The 22,562-nt window shown below is 46.1% G+C and overlaps 1 protein-coding gene across 5 annotated transcripts in view; it reads left to right on the forward strand.

Moving 5' to 3' along the window:
* Positions 1-22,562, forward strand: part of HCFC1 (host cell factor C1) — a 432,893-nt gene that overhangs the window by 406,607 nt on the left and 3,724 nt on the right. For 4 of the 5 annotated variants that reach the window (XM_033922407.1, XM_033922394.1, XM_033922424.1 and 1 more), the window contains 2 exons: positions 14,868-15,168; positions 15,278-15,341. In XM_033922407.1, the coding sequence (XP_033778298.1) occupies positions 14,868-15,168; positions 15,278-15,341 (365 nt within the window). Of the gene's footprint in view, positions 1-14,867; positions 15,169-15,277; positions 15,346-22,562 lie in introns of those variants that run through there. The other variant, XM_033922416.1, reaches the window with a different exon arrangement.

Here is a 22,562-nt window from a genome sequence, read left to right on the forward strand (position 1 = left end):
CCGGCTGACCACAATGTCTCCAACATAAATTTGATACTTGAGGGTACATTATATGGAGACGCTGGGGTGTAAGGTACCACTGGTAAAGCATCTTATATCCGTTTTCCACCAAAGAGCTAGCTATAGAAACACGAAGCAAGCGACTAAACACCCGCTCCCAATTAACAGTTGGTGGAACTGGGCGCAAGAGTCCCTCCCAAATAGATAGATATCTAATTGGGGGAGCCTGTTGTTGAATAAGGGCCTTATAAAATCTAGAAATGCACCCCCTACCACTACTTCCCATAATCGCCCACTCCAGGGGAGTCTCCTCCAAGCAAAGATCACTGAGAGCCCTGCGACCAATAAAATCCACCACCTGACGATATCTAAAATGATCATTCATCGGCAAATCATAAGCTTCCCTCAAATCAGTAAACGATATCAATCGACCGTCTTCCACAAAATCCCCCAAATCCATAAGACCCTGTTGGGCCCAAACACGAAAGCGAAGATCAACTTTTCCAGGTACAAAACCCAACACCACCCACAACGGGGTACTACGAAAATAAAGTCTAGAATGGAAAAAACGAGTGCGCAGCCGGGACTACACCACAAACGTATGATGCAGAAATGGATTAGCCCCTTTAAGTAGCTGTCGAGCCTCCCCCACCGATAACCAAGGGAGCACCCGACAGAGCTCCTCAGAACCCAAAATTCTTTCCAAGCGAACCCAACTCTTTGATCTGTCTTTACACCAAGCTAAAAAAGACTTTAATTGAGCTGCCACATAATAGCGCCTCAAACAAGGTACCGCCATACCCCCCTGGGTTCGAAATTGATGCAACACACTCCTCGGTACCCGCGGGGTTCGACTTTTCCAAATATATTGAAAAATTCTTCTAGCCACCCCACGAAAGAAAGTAGCGGACAATGGAATGGGCAAAGCCTGAAAAAGATAAAGTAATTTCGGTAAAACTAACATTTTCACACTCTGAATGCGGCCATACCAAGATAAAGAAGTATTCTCCCATCTATCCAAATCAGCCCAAAGGGATTGCAAAAGTGGCGGAAAATTAACATCAAATAAAGAACGAAGCTGCGCTGGTACATTAATTCCCAAATAACGGAGAAATTTAGATGCCCATTTGAAAGGATAGTTAGCCTTCAACAAAGCACAATCTCTGGGGTGCACCGATAAATTTAGAATCTCCGACTTATCCATATTAGTACGAAAACCTGAAACTGCACCATAACTAGTCAGTTCATCTATAATCCCCGAGAGAGAAATGCGTGGGTAGGTTAATGTAAAAATAACATCATCAGCAAACATCAGCAACTTAGGGGAAAGCCCACCACATACCACACCATGAATGGATTGCTGGGCTCGAATATGAGAAGCCAAAGGCTCCATAGCCAATGCAAAAAGCAACGGCGAAAGCGCACAGCCCTGTCTGGTTCCTCGTGCTAACATAAAAGTATCCGTATAACTCCCATTAATACGAAGAGCTGCTAAAGGCTTTGTATATAAAATTTGAAGCCAAGTAAAAAAATTGCCCTCCAACACCCATAGCTGATAAAGTGCTCAACAAAAATGGCCAAGATACCCGATCAAAAGCCTTTTCCGCATCGACACTCAACAGCAAAGCTGGCAAGTTCTCTCGCTGTACAAACCAAATCAAATGAAGCAATCTACGGATATTATCAAAAGTTTGTCTCCCTTCAGTGAAACCCGCCTGATCATCATGTACTAATTGGGGCATAGAACGTTGCAGCCTATGAGCCAATATTTTTGTAAAAATCTTATAGTCTGTATCTAATAATGAGATCGGACGATATGATCCACATTGCGCAGAATCCTTACCAGGTTTCAGAATAAGCGTTACTCCCGCCAAGAAAAAGACAGCGCCATACCCTGATCCAGGCTATTAAAAGCCCGGGTAAGAGGACCCACTAATAAATGCCGAAAACATTTATAGAAGCGATTTGTAAAGCCATCCAACCCAGGTGCCTTCCCATAAGCTAAAGTAGAGATCGCCCACAGAGTTTCTTCTTCTAATATAGGAGCGGACAAATTCTCAGCTTCTTCAGGCGTCAGTTCTGGGAGCCGCGCCTGAGCCAAATAGGTATCAATTTGAGCTTGAGATACTATATGCTCTGGGGTATAGAGATGTTGATAAAAAGAAAGGAAAGCACCAGCAATAGATTCCGGAGTATAGCAGGCAAACCATCCGCGGCACGCACCATAGTAATCACATTTCTCAAATTTTTGGCCTTCAACTTGTAAGCCAGCAGACGGCTCGCCCGATTACCTTGCTCAAAATGTTTCTGCTGAACTGATTGTAATTGTTCTGACAGCTCATCTAACTGCATCACCTGGAGTTCTTTACGCACTTTATCTAAACGGGTCAATAGAGTAGCAGAAGAGGGAGTCCGCTTATGCACTTGTTCTAGATAATGCAATTGTTGTCGTAAGGATTCCTGTTTTCGCCCACGTTCCCGCCGTCTATGTACCCCAATAGATATAATATGGCCACGTAAGACAGCCTTCATGCCTTCCCAAAAAATCAAAGGAGATATCTCATCACTGGTATTAAACTGAATATAGTCCCTAAGGCACTGTTCTATCCGCAATACTATTATTGGATCTGCCAATAAACCATCACAAAACCGCCTTCCAAAAGGAGCCATATGAGGGTGCAAAACAAAATGCACCGAGGCATGATCCGACCACACCTGCAGAGCTATAGAAACATCAGATATCTGGGAAAGTAAAGCCTTATCAACCCCCCAAAAATCAATACGAGAATACGAATTATGCACTTCAGAAAAATAAGTATAGTCTTTGGTGGTGGGATGAAGATGTCTCCAAGGATCAATCAAAGCCCAGGTCGTGAAGAAAGAGTGCAATTGCTTTCTATCAGATTTTCCATAATGAATCAACTGGGTCGAATTATCCAACCCAGTATCATAAGTCAAATTAAAATCCCCCCCCCCTACGATCAAAGGGCCCTCTACCACCCCACGCAGCACGAGATCCAGAGACTCCAGAAAAGCTTTTTGCTCAGAATTGGGAGCATAAAGATTACAAAAAGTATAGATCACCTGCTGAAGCTCCACTTTCAAAATGAGATAACGACCCTCCGGATCACGTACCAGTGTTTAACCTGCAGGTCAAGATGCTTGGCAAACAAAATCCCTACACCATGTTTTTTAGACCCATCTACATTTGAAGCAATGTAAATATGGGGATAACGAGGGTGTTTCAAAAGTGACTCATATTGTGGCTTAAGATGGGTCTCCTGAAAGAAACCCATCCCAGCCTTCAACCGGTCAGCCTCTTTAAAAAGCAATTGCCTCTTTCGAGGTACATTCGAACCTCTTACATTTAAAGTAAAGAAACAAATACCGTTAGGTGCCATTCAAAAATTTTCATGCACACACGCAACCATACTCCCAGCAAACAACCCATCACAACCCAGCACAGCAAACCCCGCACAAATCCACAGCAAAGAAAGACCCTTTCCCAACTCCACCCCCTAACAAACTAGAGGCCCTCAATAATTTGGGCTAGAAGAGAAAGTGACAACCCTTCAAACCCCAAATCACGCTAGCCATACAATAGGTGAAAAGAGAAGTTGCCAAACACTCAAAAAGCAAACAAGAGGAGCAAGCCAAACTAGATAAAGAACTCCAAGTCTTTCAGCGGATTAACGAACCATCACAAAGTTTCAGGTAAGTCCAGGAGCCGAACCCTTCTCCAAGCCAGACCGCCGCTGTAGCCGCTTACTATTGGTAGGAATCCGCTTTCAGCGTTGTGATTGAGCACCAGTTCCAGATGATGTAGCCGGTTCCTCCGGAGTTGAAAAAAGTTGAGCCTCTCGCAATATTGCAACGGCTTCTTCTACTAATGTAACTTTATGCTGTTGAGAAGCTACTTGGAAGGAGAGTCCAAAAGGAAAAAGCCACCTATAGCTAATGGCATGTGATTGTAAACAGCGAGTGACCTCCCGAAAATCCCGGCGTTTCCGAAGAGTAATCGGCGACAAGTCCGCAAAGAGCTCCACTTTGGAATTGTCCCAGGTAATGTGCCCCAATTTTTGAGCTGCCTGAAGAACTTGGGCTTTAACCGGGTAGCGAGAAAAACAAGCTACCACATCCCGAAGTCGATCACCCACCCGAGGGCCCAAAGCTCGATGAACCCTCTCAAAATCCAGCACCGGTATAGGAGCCCCGGGGTTAGCTGCTTGAAGAAAGCGTGTACAAATATCTGAAAAATGAGCCTGGAGCTCCGTAGCAGCCAATGATTCAGGGACTCCTCGTGCCCGCACATTATTCCGTCAACTGCGATTCTCTCCATCCTCCAAACGAAGCTGGAAATCCTCCTGTCTGTGTTCAAGGTGGACACAACGTGTTTGAAGGGCCACAAGATCCGAATCATGATCAATCACACGTTCCTCGAATTCATGTAAACGAGCCCCCATATCCTGCACTGATTGCCTGATCTTAGTCACCTCCGATTGTAGGGAGCTCTGTATCGAGAGCATAATAGATTTCAAATCAGCCATCCAGGAGAGCATTTCCCCACATGTAGCTGGGCGAGCGTCAGACGCTATAGCAGAAGACTCCGCACTCAACAAAGTAGCACCCAGATCACGCTGCGGCTCGCCTACCTCACAGGCCTCAGAATTGTCCGGCGGCTGATAGGCATAATTTTTTAAGTCGGCTCGCCCCTTCTTAGTCGCCATCGATACCCCGTAGGTTTTCCACGCAATAAAACCAGAGCAAAGAAAAGTACTTCTCTCTCACCGCAAAAAAAAAGCTTTAAGTATAGCACGATTTGGAGGAGCAACGAAATCAAGTTACCATCACTCCCGGTGACCATCATTGTACTTTTTTAATTGAATTTTCATGTTTTTATATGTCGGTGTATAATAAATTATCTCCAGAACATCTGTATCCACAGTTTTTTGTTTTCGTTTTCATCGGTGGATTGTTTTTACTGTGGATCATTGGGTCTCCCCATTTTTCTTTGTTCCCTGTTATTAACCATTCCACTGAGTCCTTTATACCGTGTGGTTTGTATGAACGCAGGGTGTAGATTCAGTATTGTTCTCTAGACAGTAGAAGGGATTTTTTGTCTCCCTCAAAGTTAGGAGATATCTGGTCTATAATACACCAATGCATGTGATCGAAGGTATGTCCTTTTTCTGTGCTTTGAGCCTCCATAGGCGCATTTTGTTTCTTTGTTTTAAGACAGCTACAATGTTCCGTCTCACTCTTGCTGTCTGTACTGTGCTGCCTACATACAGTAGACAACAGGGGCAGTATATTCAGTATACCACAAGGTGGTGGATCTCCTCAAGGTGTACTTGCATTTAGTTTGAGGATGGGTCCTTAGTCCCTTCTATGGTAGTATTACAACAAAAACAATTACTGCATGCACTATGTCTTACCAGTCCTTCATTGTGTATAAGGTTCTCACTTATTCTAGATCTCACAAGTCTATCGGCCAGATTTTTTCCTCTTGTGGTTGCTATTTTTTTGAAAATCGATTTTCTCCTTTCACGGGGGAATGAAGCGACACACATATTGAATGATATAAATTATTTCTTTATTGCACAGTGCACTTTGATAAGAATTTTCATAATTTTAAAATATACGAAAAAATGACAGTGAATTCACATGATGTTTTTGGGTAGTATTCCCAGTGCTCTCTGTGGTGCACGTTCTCTGCGGGACATACCTGGGTGAACACCTAGTAAGCCATTGAATAGGTGGTTCCCCAGAAACTGATAATTCACCTGAATTGGGTTCATATAAATTTGGAAACTATAGCAGTGCTAGAAGATAATTGATTCTTGACCTCCTCTAACATTCTTTAGAGGCTTTTTGTTCATTTAGAATCCTACAGGGACTACCAGAAAGATTACAAAGGTAAAAACCTAATCTTTCATTAGGTAGGATCTAATTTCTCCTTGTTCTGTCCAAGAGGGGATAAATGATGTTATGCTTGTCACTGGAGGTTTGGGAGAGAATTGATAAATGCCTTTCCAGTGCAATAGAGATGGTTTGTCAATCACAGCTTTTCAGCTCCTCCTCCTTCCCGGCCCCCTTCAGTTTTTTCTCGTGCAAGCATGAAGTAGTAGTGCTGATCTGCTCCCTTTATTTCTTTATTATTTTGCGGTGGAGGGGAGGGGGGCTTGGTCATTCATTCATGGTTTTATTCCATGGCTCAAGCAACTGCTGTGCCTGTTTGGAGAGAAGCAGACTTTAGTCTGCATCTGGAAAGTGAATCCTTTGAGGACCTATGCATCCAGCCTACTGAACATAAGAACATAAGAAATGCCTTCACCGAATCAGACCTTAGGTCCATCTAGTCCAGCGACCCGCACACGCGGAGGCTAAGCTAGGTGCTCCCTGATGAAGACCCTGTTCTACCCATATCCCTCAATGTGATTTGCAAGAAGGTGTGCATCCAACTTGCCCTTGAATCCCAGAATGGTGGTTTCTGCCACAACCTCCTCCGGGAGAGCATTCCAAGCGTCCACCACTCGTTGTGTGAAACAGAACTTCCTGACATTTGTCCTGGGCCTGTTGCTCCTCAATTTCAGTCCATGACCTCTTGTCCGAGTCACATTTGACAATGTGAATAACGGTGTTTCTTGCTGTATTTTGTCGAATCCTTTTATTATTTTAAAAGTCTCTATCATATCCCCTCGCAGTCTTCTCTTCCCCAGGGTGAACAAGCCCAGTTTCCCGAGGAGTTCTTTGTAGCTCAAATTCTCCATACCCTTTACTAGCTTTGTGGCTCGCCTCTGCACCCTCTCCAGCAGGGTTATATCCTTCTTTAGGTAGGGAGACCAGTGTTGGATACAGTACTCCAAGTGTGGTCTGACCATTGCTCTGTAAAGCGGCATTATGATGTCCGCCAATCTACTTGTGATTCCCTTCTTTATCATGCCCAACATCCTGTTTGCTTTCTTTGCCGCTGCTGCGCATTGAGCCGACGGCTTCAGGGTCCTGTCTATCAGTACTCCCAGGTCCCTTTCTTGTTTGCTCTTGCCCAAGATTTGTGGATTTCAGGGTTTCGGGTCCTCAGCATTTGCTCGCTTCCTTCACTCGGTCAAGAGTTTGAGCACAGGCTATTAGGCATCAGTAGCGTTCTTTGGGGCACTCACGGTGCCAGCTGCCTTTTTGGCCCCCCCTGTCAGCATTTGTTGCAACCTGGGAGTGGAGGCTAAATCTGACTAAAATCTAACCGGCAGCCTAAAGATCTCAGCGTGACAGCTGACCGGCAGATTGAGGCAGAAAATCCCTCCAGATCCAGGCTGTTCTACTCGGCAGAAATACACTTTCAGGTGATCTCTGCAATGCACGTGGCTGGAGTGGACAGGTTCAAGCAGATTATCTCAGCAGACAGACATTAGACCCAGGAAAATGTTGTTTCTGAAAATATTCCAGTCCATTGTGAGAAGATGGGGTCATCTGATGTTTGAACTCATGGCAACTTCAAAGTACAGTGGTGCCTCGCATAACGGACGCCTCGCACAGCGAACGCTGCGCACAACGAACTTTATGTCTTGATTCGTACAACGAACTTCGTTTCACACAACGAAGTCGCCCGAGCTGCATCCTTCCGCGCAGGCACTGCGCTTAACTGCCCTCTCTCCGCCTGGCTCCCTCTTGCCCCCCCCCGACTCCCCGACACGATCGGGGCAAGAGGGAGCCCAAGCCCTCTTGCCCCCCCCGACTCCCCGACACGATCGGGGCAAGAGGGAGCCCAAGCCCTCTTGCCCCCCCGACTCCCCGACACGATCGGGGCAAGAGGGAGCTCAAGCCCTCTTGCCCCCCCGACTCCCCGACACGATCGGGGCCAGGAGGGAGCCCAAGTCCTCCTGGCCACGGCGACCCCCTAACCCCACCCTGCACTACATTACGGGCAGGAGGGATCCCAGGCCCTCCTGCCCTCGACGCAAACCCCCCTCCCCCCAACGACCGCCCCCCCCAAGAACCTCCGACCGCCCCCCAGCCGACCCGCGACCCCCCTGGCCGACCCCCACGACACCCCCAACCCCCTTCCCCGTACCTTTCTGTAGTTGGCCGGACAGACGGGAGCCAAACCCGCCTGTCCGGCAGGCAGCCAACGACGGAATGAGGCCGGATTGGCCCATCCGTCCCAAAGCTCCGCCTACTGGTGGGGCCTAAGGCGCCTGGGCCAATCAGAATAGGCCCGGGAGCCTTAGGTCCCTCCTGGGGGCGGGGCCTGAGGCACATGGGCCCAACCCGACCATGTGCCTCAGGCCCTGCCCCCAGGAGGGACCTAAGGCTCCCGGGCCTATTCTGATTGGCCCAGGCGCCTTAGGCCCCACCAGTAGGCGGAGCTTTGGGACGGATGGGCCAATCCGGCCTCATTCCGTCGTTGGCTGCCTGCCGGACAGGCGGGTTTGGCTCCCGTCTGTCCGGCCAACTACAGAAAGGTACAGGGAAGGGGGTTGGGGGTGTCGTGGGGGTCGGCCAGGGGGGTCGCGGGTCGGCTGGGGGGCGGTCGGAGGTTCTTGGGGGGGGGCGGTCGTTGGGGGGAGGGGGGGTTTGCGTCGAGGGCAGGAGGGCCTGGGATCCCTCCTGCCCGTAATGTAGTGCAGGGTGGGGTTAGGGGGTCGCCGTGGCCAGGAGGACTTGGGCTCCCTCCTGGCCCGATCGTGTCGGGGAGTCGGGGGGGCAAGAGGGCTTGGGCTCCCTCTTGCCCCGATCGTGTCGGGGAGTCGGGGGGGCAAGAGGGCTTGAGCTCCCTCTTGCCCCGATCGTGTCGGGGAGTCGGGGGGGCAAGAGGGCTTGGGCTCCCTCTTGCCCCGATCGTGTCGGGGAGTCGGGGGGGGCAAGAGGGCTTGGGCTCCCTCTTGCCCCGATCGTGTCGGGGAGTCGGGGGGCAAGAGGGCTTGGGCTCCCTCTTGCCCCGATCGTGTCGGGGAGTCGGGGGGGCAAGAGGGCTTGAGCTCCCTCTTGCCCCGATCGTGTCGGGGGTGTCAGGGACCACACGGAGTCACCCACCGTACCACCCGATTCGGGTAAGCGCAGGTATCGGTGGGTGGCTTATTTGCGGGGGGGTGCCTTATTTTACATTTTTTTCTAAAAAGGGGGGGCTGTCTTATTTGATGGCCCTGCCTTATCATCGGGGAAACACGGTAGAAAAAAAAAAAAAATGAACAGTTAAGTCCCAGTTTTTGCCGCTGAGACTCTGCCCTCTCTCACTGTAAAATTAGACTCTACTTAGTCTGTCTTTAAATTTAAAAAATGTGTGTTGTTTTAAAAAACAATTATGTTTTTAGATGTATCTAAATAAAAATAATAACCAAAAATTTATCTTTTTTTATGTCATCTTAGCATATTTTATGCTGCAGAACGAATTATTTTTTTTTACATGTATTCTTATGGGAAAACGCGTTTCACATAACGAACGTTTCGCATAACAAACTTGCTCCTGGAACCAATTAAGTTCGTTGTGTGAGGCACCACTGTACAAGAAAGTGGATTAGTTCTTCAAAGAAGATAGAAGCCCAAAAGTGCAGGGCTAGACGCCTTGGTTCAAACATGGCCAGAGACCGAGCTGCAGTACGTGTTTTCCCCTTGGCCCATAATAGGCCAGGTGATCTGCCGGATAGCTCACCACCTGGGAACAATAGTTCTTGTAGCACCAGATTGACCCAGGCATCTGTGATATATGGATCTCATCCGACAACAAAAGGAGAAAAGTTCCATGTTCAAAGTGGGGGAGAGTGTGGCACAGTGGTTAAAGCTATAGCCTCAGCACCCTGGGGTTGCGGGTTCAAACCCATGCTGTTCCTTTTGACTCTGGGCAAGTCACTTAATCTCCCCATTGCCCCAGGTACATTAGATAGATTGTGAGCCTGCCAGGACAAACAGGGAAAAATGCTTTAGTACCTGAATAAATTCATGTAAACCATTCTGAGCTTTCCTGGGAGAATGGTATAGAAAAGTGAATGAATAAAAAAAGTGCATCCAGACTAACTCTCACAGGCTAATTGCACTAGAATATCCAGGACATTTTGGTCTTACAGCAAGGCTCTTGTGCACACAACGCTAGTTCAAAAAGGATACTCAGCAGTGACTACTCTACTTAGAGTAAAAAGCTGACAGTGGTTTCAGCATATGCTAAGGCATCGGAGACATTTCAGTGCTGGTGCAGCAAAGAACAGATAGAGCTGGGTAATGCCTCTATCTTGACCATAGTGGCGTTCCTACAGGAGGGACTTGACAAGGGAATGGCAGTGGCTTCCTTAGAGTTCAAGTAGCTTGACTCTCCTGTTTCTGGGGCCTGAAGAGGAGGGCTTCACTAGCAGCCCACCTGGACATAGATTTCTGAAGGGTGCCCTGAGACCTGCTTCCAATTCAAGAACCGTTTCCCATCCTGGAACCTTAATATAGTCTTAGAGAGACTCAGCGATATGAGCCATAGAAACATAGAAAGATGACGGCAGAAAAGGGCTACAGCCCATCAAGTCTGCCCACTCTTCTGACCCACCCCATCAAGTCTGAGTGCTAATGACCCAGATCCTTAGCTCGACCCCCATAGGGATCCCACGTGGATGTCCCATTTATTCTTAAAGTCGAGCACGCTGGTGGCCTTGACCACCTGCACCGGAAGTTTGTTCCAGTGATCTACAACCCTTTCTGTGAAGAAATACTTCCTGGTGTCACCATTGAATTTCCCTCCTCTGAGTTTGAGCGGGTGCCCCCTTGTGACCGAGGGTCCCCTGGGGAAGAATATATCGCTTTTCGCCTCGACACGACCTGTGATGTACTTAAATGTCTCAATCATGTCTCCCCTTTCTCTACGCTCCTCAAGAGTGTATAGCTGTAGTTTGCCCAGTCTTTCTTCGTATGAGAGACTCTTGAGTCCTGAGACCATTCCTCATGAATAAGTTTCATCTTTCAGATCATCTATTCATGCTAACCAATCAGGCGAGACTAAGCAAACCCTATTTCAAAGCTACTCTCTTCAGAGGGATTCATAGAACTATTTCTTCTGCATACATCAGTTACGGCAAATACCACCTATCTCGTTGAAAGTGCATTCGACAAGAGGAGTGGCCTCCTCTTGGGTAGAAGCCAGAGTGATGTCTCAGTAGATATGTAGGTCAGCGACCTGGTCTGCCCCTCGTACTTTCTCCAAGTTCTACAGGGTGACCATAGCAACATAGGAGGATGACACTTTTCAGTCCTCAGTACTGCATACAGGCTCATCTATCCCTCCCTAGACCTTTGGGACTGCTTAGGTATGCTGAATCCCCTGCCCAGCAATTACCTTATGAACCTTCTTTCGGACTCAAGCTTAATGGTCAGCTACACAGCTAAGATTTTTCCTGTCAGTCAGACTATGGGATTATGAAGCCTGTGTATATAATTTAAAAGGGAGAAATGGTTGAGCTCAATAAATGTTCAGGCTGTTATGTTCTTGTTCAACTTGCATTTTTCTTACATTTATTGTTCCTCTCAGAAGCTTGCTAATGTTTTAACTACATTACTGTTCATTCAGTGATTGTTTTAAATTCATCTTAGCAGATCAGACAACTAGTTTTGGGGAGTTCCCCATACCCCTCCTCCTATCTTCTCTAGGGCTGTCGCCAACTTTGGTATGAGCTGAAGATTATTCCAGCACTGCACCAGCACACTCAAAAGTCACTTCGCATTGTTTGTAATTTACCTTGTCTCCAACTATGCTGTATTGTTTTTGTCTAACTTTTCAACTTTCAGATCTTATCTCCTTCCTTTGAATCACATTTTCAGGTCTGATCCATGCTTTTTAAATTCTGCTCCTTAGCAACGCACGCCGCTGAGACATGCGCTTAAGGAGCAGCTAATGCTCCTTAGTGTGCTCCTTTGTGCACAATTTAGGTGCACCCTCGCTCTTCATAATCTTTCATTCTTAAACTCAATGCAATTTTTCATCAGTCTGTTCATCCCCATCCTTCTACTTTTTTCTTTTTTTACTACCAAAATGATAACGAACAATTCTCAGATTCCAGTATTCTGGGGTCACCGCCTAGCTGCTGCTCATAAACCTATATTTTCTCAAGTCTCACAGCCTACCAACTTAATACAGCCCCTACTTCTAGACAATTGTAGATCCTTGCAAATTAAATTCCTAAACATCGGACTAATTAACTCCAGATCACTAAAATCTAAACATCATCTCTTACATGATATCATTTTACAGAATAAATTTGATCTTTTGTGTATCCGAGAAACATGGCTAGTGGAAGGAAAAGAGATATATCTCAAATATTCCAGCCCCCAGGCTTCACTTACCATTACAATTGCTGCAAAGGAAAAAAAGGAGGCTTAGCTGTAATCCACCTTACTGCATTCCTGATCAATCTAAACAAATATAAGGAACATGCTAAATACTATAAATTAAAAATTAACAAAGCAAAAATGGAGTACTACTCGAAACGTATTTCAAGGGCAAAAACACTGCAGCGCTGTATGCTATTGTTAAATCCCTTACATCAAAACGAGACACATACACCTGGACGATTCCCCTATAGCCCAGGATCTTCCCACATATTTTATCGACAAGGTACAGAAAATCAGGGACACCCTCCCCCAGAAAACTTACTAATGTCTTAATTATTCGCCAACCTACACAAATGATCTAGCATACATGAAACATAGAAAGATGACGGCAGATAAGGGCTACAGTCCATCAAGTCTGCCCACACTATTGACCCACCCCTTTAAGTCTACTGACCCCCTTAAGTATAATTGTAATTATACTGCCACTCTACTGACCCGCTCTTTCAAGTCTATACCCTAGTGACCCTATCCCTTGGCATGACCCTCTTAGGGATCCCACATAGGTATCCCATTTATTCTTTAAGTCTGGGATGCTGCGTGCTTCGATCACCTGCACTGGAAGCTTGTTCCAATTCTCAATCACTCTCTCCGTGAAGAAGTACTTCCTGGCGTCTCCACAAAACTTCCCTCCCCTGAGTTTGAGTGGATGTCCTCTTGTGGTCGAGGGTCCTTTGAGAAGAAAGATATCTTCTTCCATCTCGACCCGTCCCGTGATGTACTTAAATGTCTCAATCATGTCTCCCCTCTCCCTACGCTCTTCGAGAGTGTAGAGCTGCAATTTGCTCCGTCTATCTTCGTACGAGAGACCCTTTAGCCCCGAGACCATCCTGGTGGCCATCCGATGAACCGATTCAATTCTGAGCACATCTTTACGGTAATGTGGCCTCCAGAATTGCACACAGTATTCCAGATGAGGTCGTACAATGGCATCATGACTTCAGGCTTCCTGTTGACGAAGCTTCTCTTGATACAACCTATCATCTGCCGTGCTTTTGATGAAGCCTTCTCCACTTGAGTGGCAGCTTTCATGTCAGCACTGATGATTACTCCTAAGTCTCGTTCTGCCGTAGTCCTGGTTAAAGTTTCTCCTTTCAGGGTGTAAGTTCTGCATGGATTTCCGTTACCGAGATGCATGACCTTACATTTCTTGGCGTTAAAGCCCAGCTGCCAGATCGAGGACCAACTTTCTAAAGTACGCAGGTCATGCTCCATAGTATCCTGTAGATTGTAGCCGTTTACTATATTGCATAGTTTGGCATCATCAGCGAATAAGGTTACCTTACCTTGAAGCCCTTGAGTCAGATCCCCAATGAATATGTTGAAGAGGAGTGAATGATTCACCAAACTTACTTTTCTCCAAATGTTCTCATTTTACCTTACCAACCCTTTCAGACATTCAAAGGTGCCTGAACACATAAAAGGGACAAGCTCAGAAATTATCCCACCTTTTATTTTAAAATGTTTTTTCCCCATCTTTGGTCCACACATTCTAGATTTTGTCAAAACTAGTCCAGCCACCGGAACACTACCTAAAATCTGGAAGGAATCCATTATCTACCCTAAGATTAAAGACCTCAAAATTAGTACCCTAGAAATATCAAATTATCGGCCAATTGCAAATATTATATTTCTTGCAAAACTTACAGAGAAAGTGGTCTTCCACCAAATCTCAGACTTCATCAAAAAAGCCAAAGCATTACATCCCAAACAGATAGGCTTCCATCAACATCATTCAATTGAACTCTCCTTGGTAGGACTGACTACTAACATCCTCTACCACCTTGACAATCACAAATCGATTCTCCTTATTTCACTTGACTTATCTTCTGCATTCGTTACCATCAACCATTAGCTCCTTCTGCAACATCTCCATGATGTTGGAATTTCAGGTCAGGTCATGGATTGGTTCACCTCCTATTTTGCTGAACGGACATCAAAAGTCATCTTCAATCCCACTACTTCTGAGACATTCCTGTATGTATATACAATGTGATAACAGTTCGAAAATTGTCATAAGAAATTTGAATTATAATTGTCCTTATAAGGAAAATTTAACATTTCCCAAATACATTCTTTCCCCCACCTTCTGTTTGTCCCTTCCATGTTCCTTTTAATTTTATAGTTCTATCCCTATTTCCTTTTGTTATAGTCTGTCCCGTCCACTTGTTTGTCATACTAACTTTTCCCAGTGATGTTTATATTTACTAATTCAGATGTTATTTTTTAATGTACCTTATATAATTACCTTTTTATCGATGTACATCACCTAGAAGTCTGATTAGGTGGTATAATAAATTTTAAATAAACTTGAAACTTGAAGGAGATGGTGGAGACTAGGGAGAAGGAGTAGCTGAAAAGCTGTGATTGACTTCTACAGAATGTTTGCAAGCAGGTATGGACAACCTTATGGTTCCAGCATACCATCCCTGTCTACTGGAAAATATATTTTCAAGGTAAGAACCTAATCTCTTTTTGGTTTTGACTTGTTGCATCTGTCTTTTGCATTGCAGAGCCCTGATGGTGCTCACCTTACATGGGAACCTCCCTCCGTCACTTCTGGCAAAATTATCGAATACTCAGTATACCTAGCCATCCAGAGTAGCCAGGCAGGTGGCGAGCAGCGGGCCTCTACTCCAGCTCAACTGGCCTTTATGCGAGTCTATTGTGGGCCCAACCCTTCCTGCCTGGTGCAATCCTCTAGCCTTTCCAATGCTCACATCGACTACACTACCAAACCTGCCATCATCTTCCGCATAGCTGCTCGCAATGAGAAGGGTTATGGTCCAGCCACCCAAGTCCGGTGGCTACAAGGTTAGTAGCTTATGTGGCATGCTTGTTGAATTTTTTTTTTTTTTCAAAACCCCATTTGTTTTAGGGATTATTTTACACATCAATTAAACTGTGTTTGTTTAACTTTCAGAATCCAGCAAAGATGGAGCAGCAGCCAAGCCTGCCAGCAAACGTCCTGTGTCCTCACCTGAACTGTAAGGACAAAAACTTATTTTTTCTCTGTGTTCTGGTTGGTAGGAGAGAGAACTTGTTAACCAGGGCTAAAAAAGGGAGGAATTTTCCACATAGCATGTTTTTATCCCAGGACAAGCAGGCAGGTGTTCTCACATATGGGTGACATCATCCGACAGAGCCCCGATGCGGACGCCTCACAAGCAGACTTGCTTGAAGAAACTAGAAGTTTCGAGTCGCCTGCACCGCGCATGCGCAAGTGTCTTTCCGCCCAGTGCACAGGGTGCGTCTCCTCAGTTCTTAGTTTTCCGCGGAGCCGAGAAGTCTCCGGTAACTTCGTCGTTTGTGCCTTCTCTCACCACGGTTTGTGTTTTATTTTCTCACAAATCGTTGTGTTTGTCTTTTTCTTTCTTTTAAAAAAAAAAAAAATTTTACTTCCGTCCGGTACAGGCTGCTCGGCCACGGCCTGCGGGCTTCAAGTTTGTGTCGGCTGTATTTTTGTTTATGTCCCGGCCTGTTACCGGTTTCAAACAGTGTAGCAAGTGCAAGCGCACAATATCCCTCACGGACGCTGCCTCAAGTGCCTTGGGCCGAAACATCATCCTACCTCGTGCCTACCTTGCCAAACACTTAAGCCTCATGTTTTTAAGCGTCGTTGCTTCCTGGTGGATAGACTCTTCGAGATGGAGTCTACTAATCTTTCTGCATCGAAGGTGTCTTCGGCATTGACCCCCGTCGACGCCTCTCCTTCTACTACTTCCACCTCGAGCCTCATCAGACCTTCGTCTTTTGGAGCAGCTTTTGCTTCGATGTCTTCGGCTGCCATATCTTCTCCTGTCTCCTCAGGTCAGATAGCTCAGCACTCGGTTCCGCCAGTGGTGATTAAGGTGTCGAAGCCTCCCAAGTCGAAACACTCCCACACCACTGTGCAGGACCCTTCAGCCAAGGCAGGTGGGCCGGTTTCAGACGCGGCACCCTCCTTGCTGGCTACGTCCCAGATCTCTTTGGAGGAGTAGATTATTAAGGTCTTCACTACCATGGGACCCACACTGCTCACTCTGCTTCAGCCTGGGCATGCAGAAGTCTCCCGCGAGGTCGAGCCGCCTGTGCCCCGGTCTGCTCCTCCACACTCGATGCAGGGAACGGAGTCTCTGCGAGTGTCTGGTCGGGCTTCCAAGCACGAAATGCATAGAGTAGAGTCTGTGTGAGTGCATCGACATGATACCTCCCATTCTACCAAGGGAGTCCAGTCTTCGAAGTTGCTTCAGGGCTCCTCCACGCCTATAGATCTTCGATCTACTGCTTCCGAGGCAACCTCTGCTCGATCTTCGAGATCCAGTTCGAGAGACAGTTCTCGACATCACTCGAGACCTACTTCAAGGCATTCTTCGAGACATCATACCTCAAAGCCTCGGTCCTCTCTGGCCTCGACAAGACCTCCAACTCCTCGTTCCAAGTATCTGATGCTGGCTCTCGAGGATATCCCGATGTCCAGTGCCTCGTCTAAGTCTCCAGATTCCTTTGTACCATGGTTTCCTGCCGAGGCTTCTTCTTCTTTGATTCCAGCTGCCTCGACGTCCTCGAGTCCTTCTCAAGGCCGTGCAACTGCAGACCAGTTATCTTTTTCCTCTTTTTTGAGGCAGATGGCTGTGGACTTGAGCGTTCCACTGGACACTGGCTCTATGTACTCTAAGGAATACATCGAGGTCATGCACCTTTCTCAACCTCCAGCTGAGTCTCTCAAGCTGCCACTACACAAGCTTCTCAATCAGACTTTTACTAGATGCATGGAGACTCCCTTTTCCATTCCAGCAGTTCCAGGAAAGTTGGATGCTAGATATAAAACGGTGCATCATAAAGGTTTTGACATTTCCCAATTGTCACATCAATCCTTGCTCGTGGAATCTTCTTTAAAGAGATCCCATCCTTCCAGAGTGTATGCCACAGTTCCTCCTGGCCGGGAGGGAAAGACCATGGATAAATTTGGACGTCACATTTACCAAAATGCTATGATGTCTTCGAGGGTCCTCAATTATAATTTTTATTTTATCACTTATTTTGAATTTCTTTTGTCTCTTCTGCCAAAATTTTTGAGTTACTTGGATGATAGCATGCATTTTGAATTTCAAGAAGTCATTGCTTCTTTCTCTCAGTTACGTCTCCATCTTCTGCAATCATCTTATGATGCCTTTGAGTTCTCTGCCTGAGCAGCAGCTTGCTCTGTGGCCATGCGTCGTCTAGCCTGGCTTCGCACCATAGACATGGACTCTAATCTCCAGGACCGCCTGGTGAACATCCCTTGTGAAGGCAATGACCTTTTCGATGAGTCCATCGAGGCAGCCACCAAAAAGTTGTCTGACCATGCTAAATTTTTGCCTCCATAGTCAGACCAAAGCCTAAGCTAACCCCTTCTAGGCCTTCACATCCTCCTGTTATCTACCAGAGGCGTTTTCCTCCAAAGCCGGCGCCATACACTCGCCCTCCTTTGAAGAAACAGCCACCTCAGAAGCAACCTTCTGCTCCAACCCAAGGCTTCTCAGCCTTTTTGACTGTTTACACCAGAGCATAACATCCATCGTTCTGTCTCTGACTCCTTTTCCACCTATAGGAGGTCGTCTCCATCTGTTTTACGACAGATGGTCGGTCATAACATCTGACCTCTGGGTCCTTTCCATCATCAGAGAAAGATACTCACTTCATTTCAATCAGATTCCACCAGAGCTTCCTCCAAGAGAGTATCCTTCCAGTCCATCCCAGACCGCCCTTCTTCTTCAGGAAGCTCAAGCTCTGCTTCATCTCCATGCCATCGAACCAGTTCCCTTGGAACAGCAGAGCAGGGGGTTTTACTCCCGTTACTTCCTTGTTCCGAAGAAGACAGGCGATCTGCGACCCATTTTGGATCTCAGGGCTCTCAAAAAATTTTTGGTCAAAGAAAAGTTTTGAATGTTGTCCCTGGCATCTCTCTATCCCCTTCATAACAATTGGTTATGCTCTCTGGATCTCAAGGAGGCCTATACTCATATCCCCATTCATCCGACCTCCCGTCCATACCTCAGATTTCGGATGGGGAATCTGCATTTTCAATACAGAGTACTACCATTCGGCTTGGCCTCGTCTCCCAGAGTGTTCACCAAGTGCCTGGTTGTGGTAGCGGCAGCTCTACGGAATCATGGTCTTCAGGTATTTCCCTACCTCGACGACTGGCTCATCAAAGATTCCACCTCTCAAGGGGTTATTGTAGCGACCCAACGGACTACCTGGTTTCTACAAAGTTTGGGATTCGAAATCAACTTTGAAAAAAATTGAAGAATGATCATGCCACCATGATTCTAATTGCTCATCGGTGGCCGAGACAACCGTGGTACTCCCTTCTACTTCAACTCAGCAGCAGGGAGCCATATCTTCTACCAGTTTTTCCTTCTCTGCTTACACAGAGTCAAGGATCTCTGCTTCATCCCAACCTGCAGTCTCTACACCTGACAGCCTGGTACCTTTCAACATAACTCCTCTTCAGTTTTCTCAATCTGTCAGAGATGTTTTAGAAGCTTCTAGAAAGCTTACAACTAGACAATGCTATCACCAAAACTGGACTAGATTTTCTACATGGTGTTTCTCTCATCATAAGGAGCCTCAACATACCTCCTTATCATCTGTTTTGGATTATCTTTTGCACCTCTCCAACTCTGGACTCAAGTCTACATCCATTCGAGTCCATCTCAGTGTAATTGCAGTTTTTCATCAGCCTATTGAAGGGAAACCCCTCTCTGCTCATCCGGTGGTTTCCAGATTCATGAAAGGACTTTTCAATGTCAAACCTCCTGTGGTTTGGGACCTCAATGTTGTCCTTTCTCAACTCATGAAGCCTCCATTTGAACTAATTGATAAGGCTCATTTGAAGTATCTCACTTGGAAAGTGGTGTTTCTCATTGCCCTCACTTCTGCTCGACAAATCAGTGAGCTGCAAGTTTTGGTTACTGATCCACCATTCACTGTGTTCCATCATGACAAGGTGGTTCTTCGTACTCATCCGAAATTCCTCCCTAAAGTGGTCTCAGAATTTCATCTCAACCAATCTATCGTACTTCCAGTGTTTTTCCCAAAGCCTCATTCTCACCCTGGAGAATCTGCTCTTCATACTCTGGACTGTAAGTGCTTTGGCCTTCTACTTGGAACGCACCAAACCACACAGAACTGCTCCTCAACTTTTTGTCTCTTTCGATCCAAATAAGTTGGGACATCCAATTTCTAAATGCACCATCTCTAATTGGATGGCGGCTTGTATCTCTTTCTGCTATGCCCATGCTGGATTACCTCTTCACAGTAAAGTCACAGCCCATAAAGTCAGAGCAATGGCAGCTTCTGTTGCTTTCCTCAGGTTGACACCGATTGAGGAGATTTGCAAGGCTGCTACTTGGTCCTCGGTTCATACCTTCACTTCTCACTATTGTGTGGATACTTTCTCCAGATGGGATGGACAGTTTGGCCAAACAGTATTACAAAATTTATTCTCCTAAGTTGCCAACACTCCCACCATCCCATTCTGGTTAGCTTGGAGGTCACCCATATGAGAGAATACCTGCCTGCTTGTCCTGGGATAAAGCACAGTTATTTACCGTAACAGGTGTTACCCAGGGACAGCAGGCAGCTATTCTCACAACCCACCCACCTCCCCTGGTTGGCTTCTCTGCTAGCTATCTGAACTGAGGAGACACACCCTGTGCACTGGGTGGGAAGACACTCGCACATGCGCGGTGCAGGCTAAGAATTCATGTCTCTGAACTTTGTTCAGTTTTTTTGTCATTTTGCCTTCCCACTCATGCATTTTTTTCTTCACTTAAACTTATTTTTAAGTTTACTCCTTTTTCTTAAAAAAAAAAAAAAAAAGGGGGGCCATTTTTTCCCTGGGGAGGCTTCATCCACCGAGGCCTTCATTTTTTCCTCAGCCATTGAGTTTGATTTGGCCGACGCAGTCTTTCTGTCCATTCCAAGCAATTAAAGGGCTTTTTTAAAAAAAGTGCCTTGCAACCTTCGTCATTGAAGACATCAACATCAGTGTCAGGAGACATCGCTCCATCTGGTTAGCCAGCTCAGAAGCCGCCAGCTTCCCAACCAGCGTTGCAGGTCACTCTTGCATCAAGTCTCTTGATGCCGACCAAGCAGCGATGATCACTTTCCAGCTTGCCTCAACCTCAAGGTGTGCATTCTCATCGAGGTCACCTTCTTCGAGGCAAGTCACGACACCAATGATACCAGCAGATAAGCCAGAGGTACCAGTGCTTTCCTTCTGGGAACAGTTCAATGCGCTGTTCCAAAGGGATTTGGGTGATGCTATCAATGCTTTTCACAGTGCAGTTGAACCTCTCACTGCTCCTCCTCTTGTGTCCAGATTCATGAAAGGATTTTTAATGTCTACCCACCGCATAAACCACCTCCAGTAGTTTGGGATCTCAATGTTGTTCTCTCTAGACTAATGAAAGCCACCTTTTGAACCAATGTCTTCGGCTCATCTTAAATATCTCACTTGGAAAGTGATCTTTCTCATCTCCCTTACTTCTGCTTGCAGAGTAAGTGAACTTCAAGCATCAGTGGTAGAACCACCTTTTACAGTGTTCCACCATAACAAAGTAGTGCTTCGCACTCATCCGAAGTGCCTTCCAAAAGTCACTGAATCCCTTTTCAATCAATCCATTGTGCTTCCAGTGTTCTTTCCCAAGCCTCATTTTCATCCTGGAGAAACAGCTCTTCATACTTAGGACTGTAAACGATATTTGGCTTATTACTTAAGCATACTCAGCCACATAGAACATCTCCTCAACTTTTCGTCTCCTCTGATCCTACAAGTTGGGACATCCTGTATCCAAGAGAGCTATTTCTACATCTTGGCAGCTTGTATCGCCTTTTGTTATGCTCAGGCTGGGCTGCAACTGGAGAGTCAAGTCACAGCCCACAAGGTCTAAGCTATGGCAGCTTCAGTTGCTTTTCAACTCAGTTCAGACATTCACATCTCACTACTGTCTGGAATCTTATTCCAGACAGGATGGTCACTTCAGCCAAGCAGTATTGCAAAATTTATTTTCTTAATGGCCAACACTCCCTCCATCCCATTCTAGTAAGCTAGGGAGTCCCACATATGAGAATATGCTGCCTGCTTGTCCTAGGATAAAGCAGTTTGTAACAAGTGTTATCCAAGGACAGCAGGCAGATATTCTCACAATCCACCCACCTCTTCTGGTTGGCTTCTTAGCTTGCTTATGGAACTGAGGCACCACAAGCCTGCGTCGGATGGGAAGGCACTCACGCATGCGTGGTGCAGGCAGTTTGCAAACTTTCTTAAGTTCTTAAAGTGGCGATGCACGTTTAAAGCTGTCCGTACCGGGGCTACATGGATGAGATCACTCACATATGAGAATATCTGCCTGCTGCCTTGGAATACTGTGTCCAACATTGGTCTCCCAACCTAAAGAAGGATATAAAACTGCTGGAGAGGGTGCAGAGACGAGCAATGAAGCTAATAAAAGGTATGGAGAACTTAGAATATGAGGAACGACTTAAGAGACTGGGATTGTTCTCCTTTGAGAAAAGGAGACTGCGAGGGGATATGATCGAGACTTTAAAAATACTGAAAGGAATCAACAAAATAGAGCAGGAAAAAAAATTTACAATGTCCAATGTGACACGGACAAGACGACATGGACTGAAGCTCAGGAGGGACAAGTCCAGGACAAATATCAGGAAGTTCTGCTTCACGCAACGAGTGGTGGACACCTGGAATGCTCTCCCAGAGGAGGTTATTGTGGAATCCACCGTTCTAGGATTTAAAAGCAAACTAGATGCACATCTCCTTACGAGAGGCATAGAGGGATATGGGTTGACTAAAATTACGCCAGGTGTACACCTGGCTGGGCCTCCGCGATTGCGGATCGCCGGACTTGATGGACCGAAGGTCTGATCCAGAGATGGCAGTTCTTATGTTCTGTCCCTGGATAACACCAGTTATGGTAAGTAACTGGGGTTTTTTTACAGTTTGCCCTATATGATACAATTAAGTTTACTTTATGATTTAAATAAGTTTCTTAACTCATTGAAAAATTTAAATATTTGATTATACAACAACCCAATAGAATATAAAAGATCACAATATAGTGTGAAAGGCAAATCTATATTCTGAAATTCAACCTCAGGATTAGTCCTGCATTTTCTAGCTATACTACAACACAGGAAATCAGAGGTTATGTCTGTGTAGC

Source organism: Geotrypetes seraphini, chromosome 1 (genome assembly GCF_902459505.1).
Source record: "Geotrypetes seraphini chromosome 1, aGeoSer1.1, whole genome shotgun sequence".
NCBI lineage: Eukaryota > Metazoa > Chordata > Amphibia > Gymnophiona > Dermophiidae > Geotrypetes > Geotrypetes seraphini.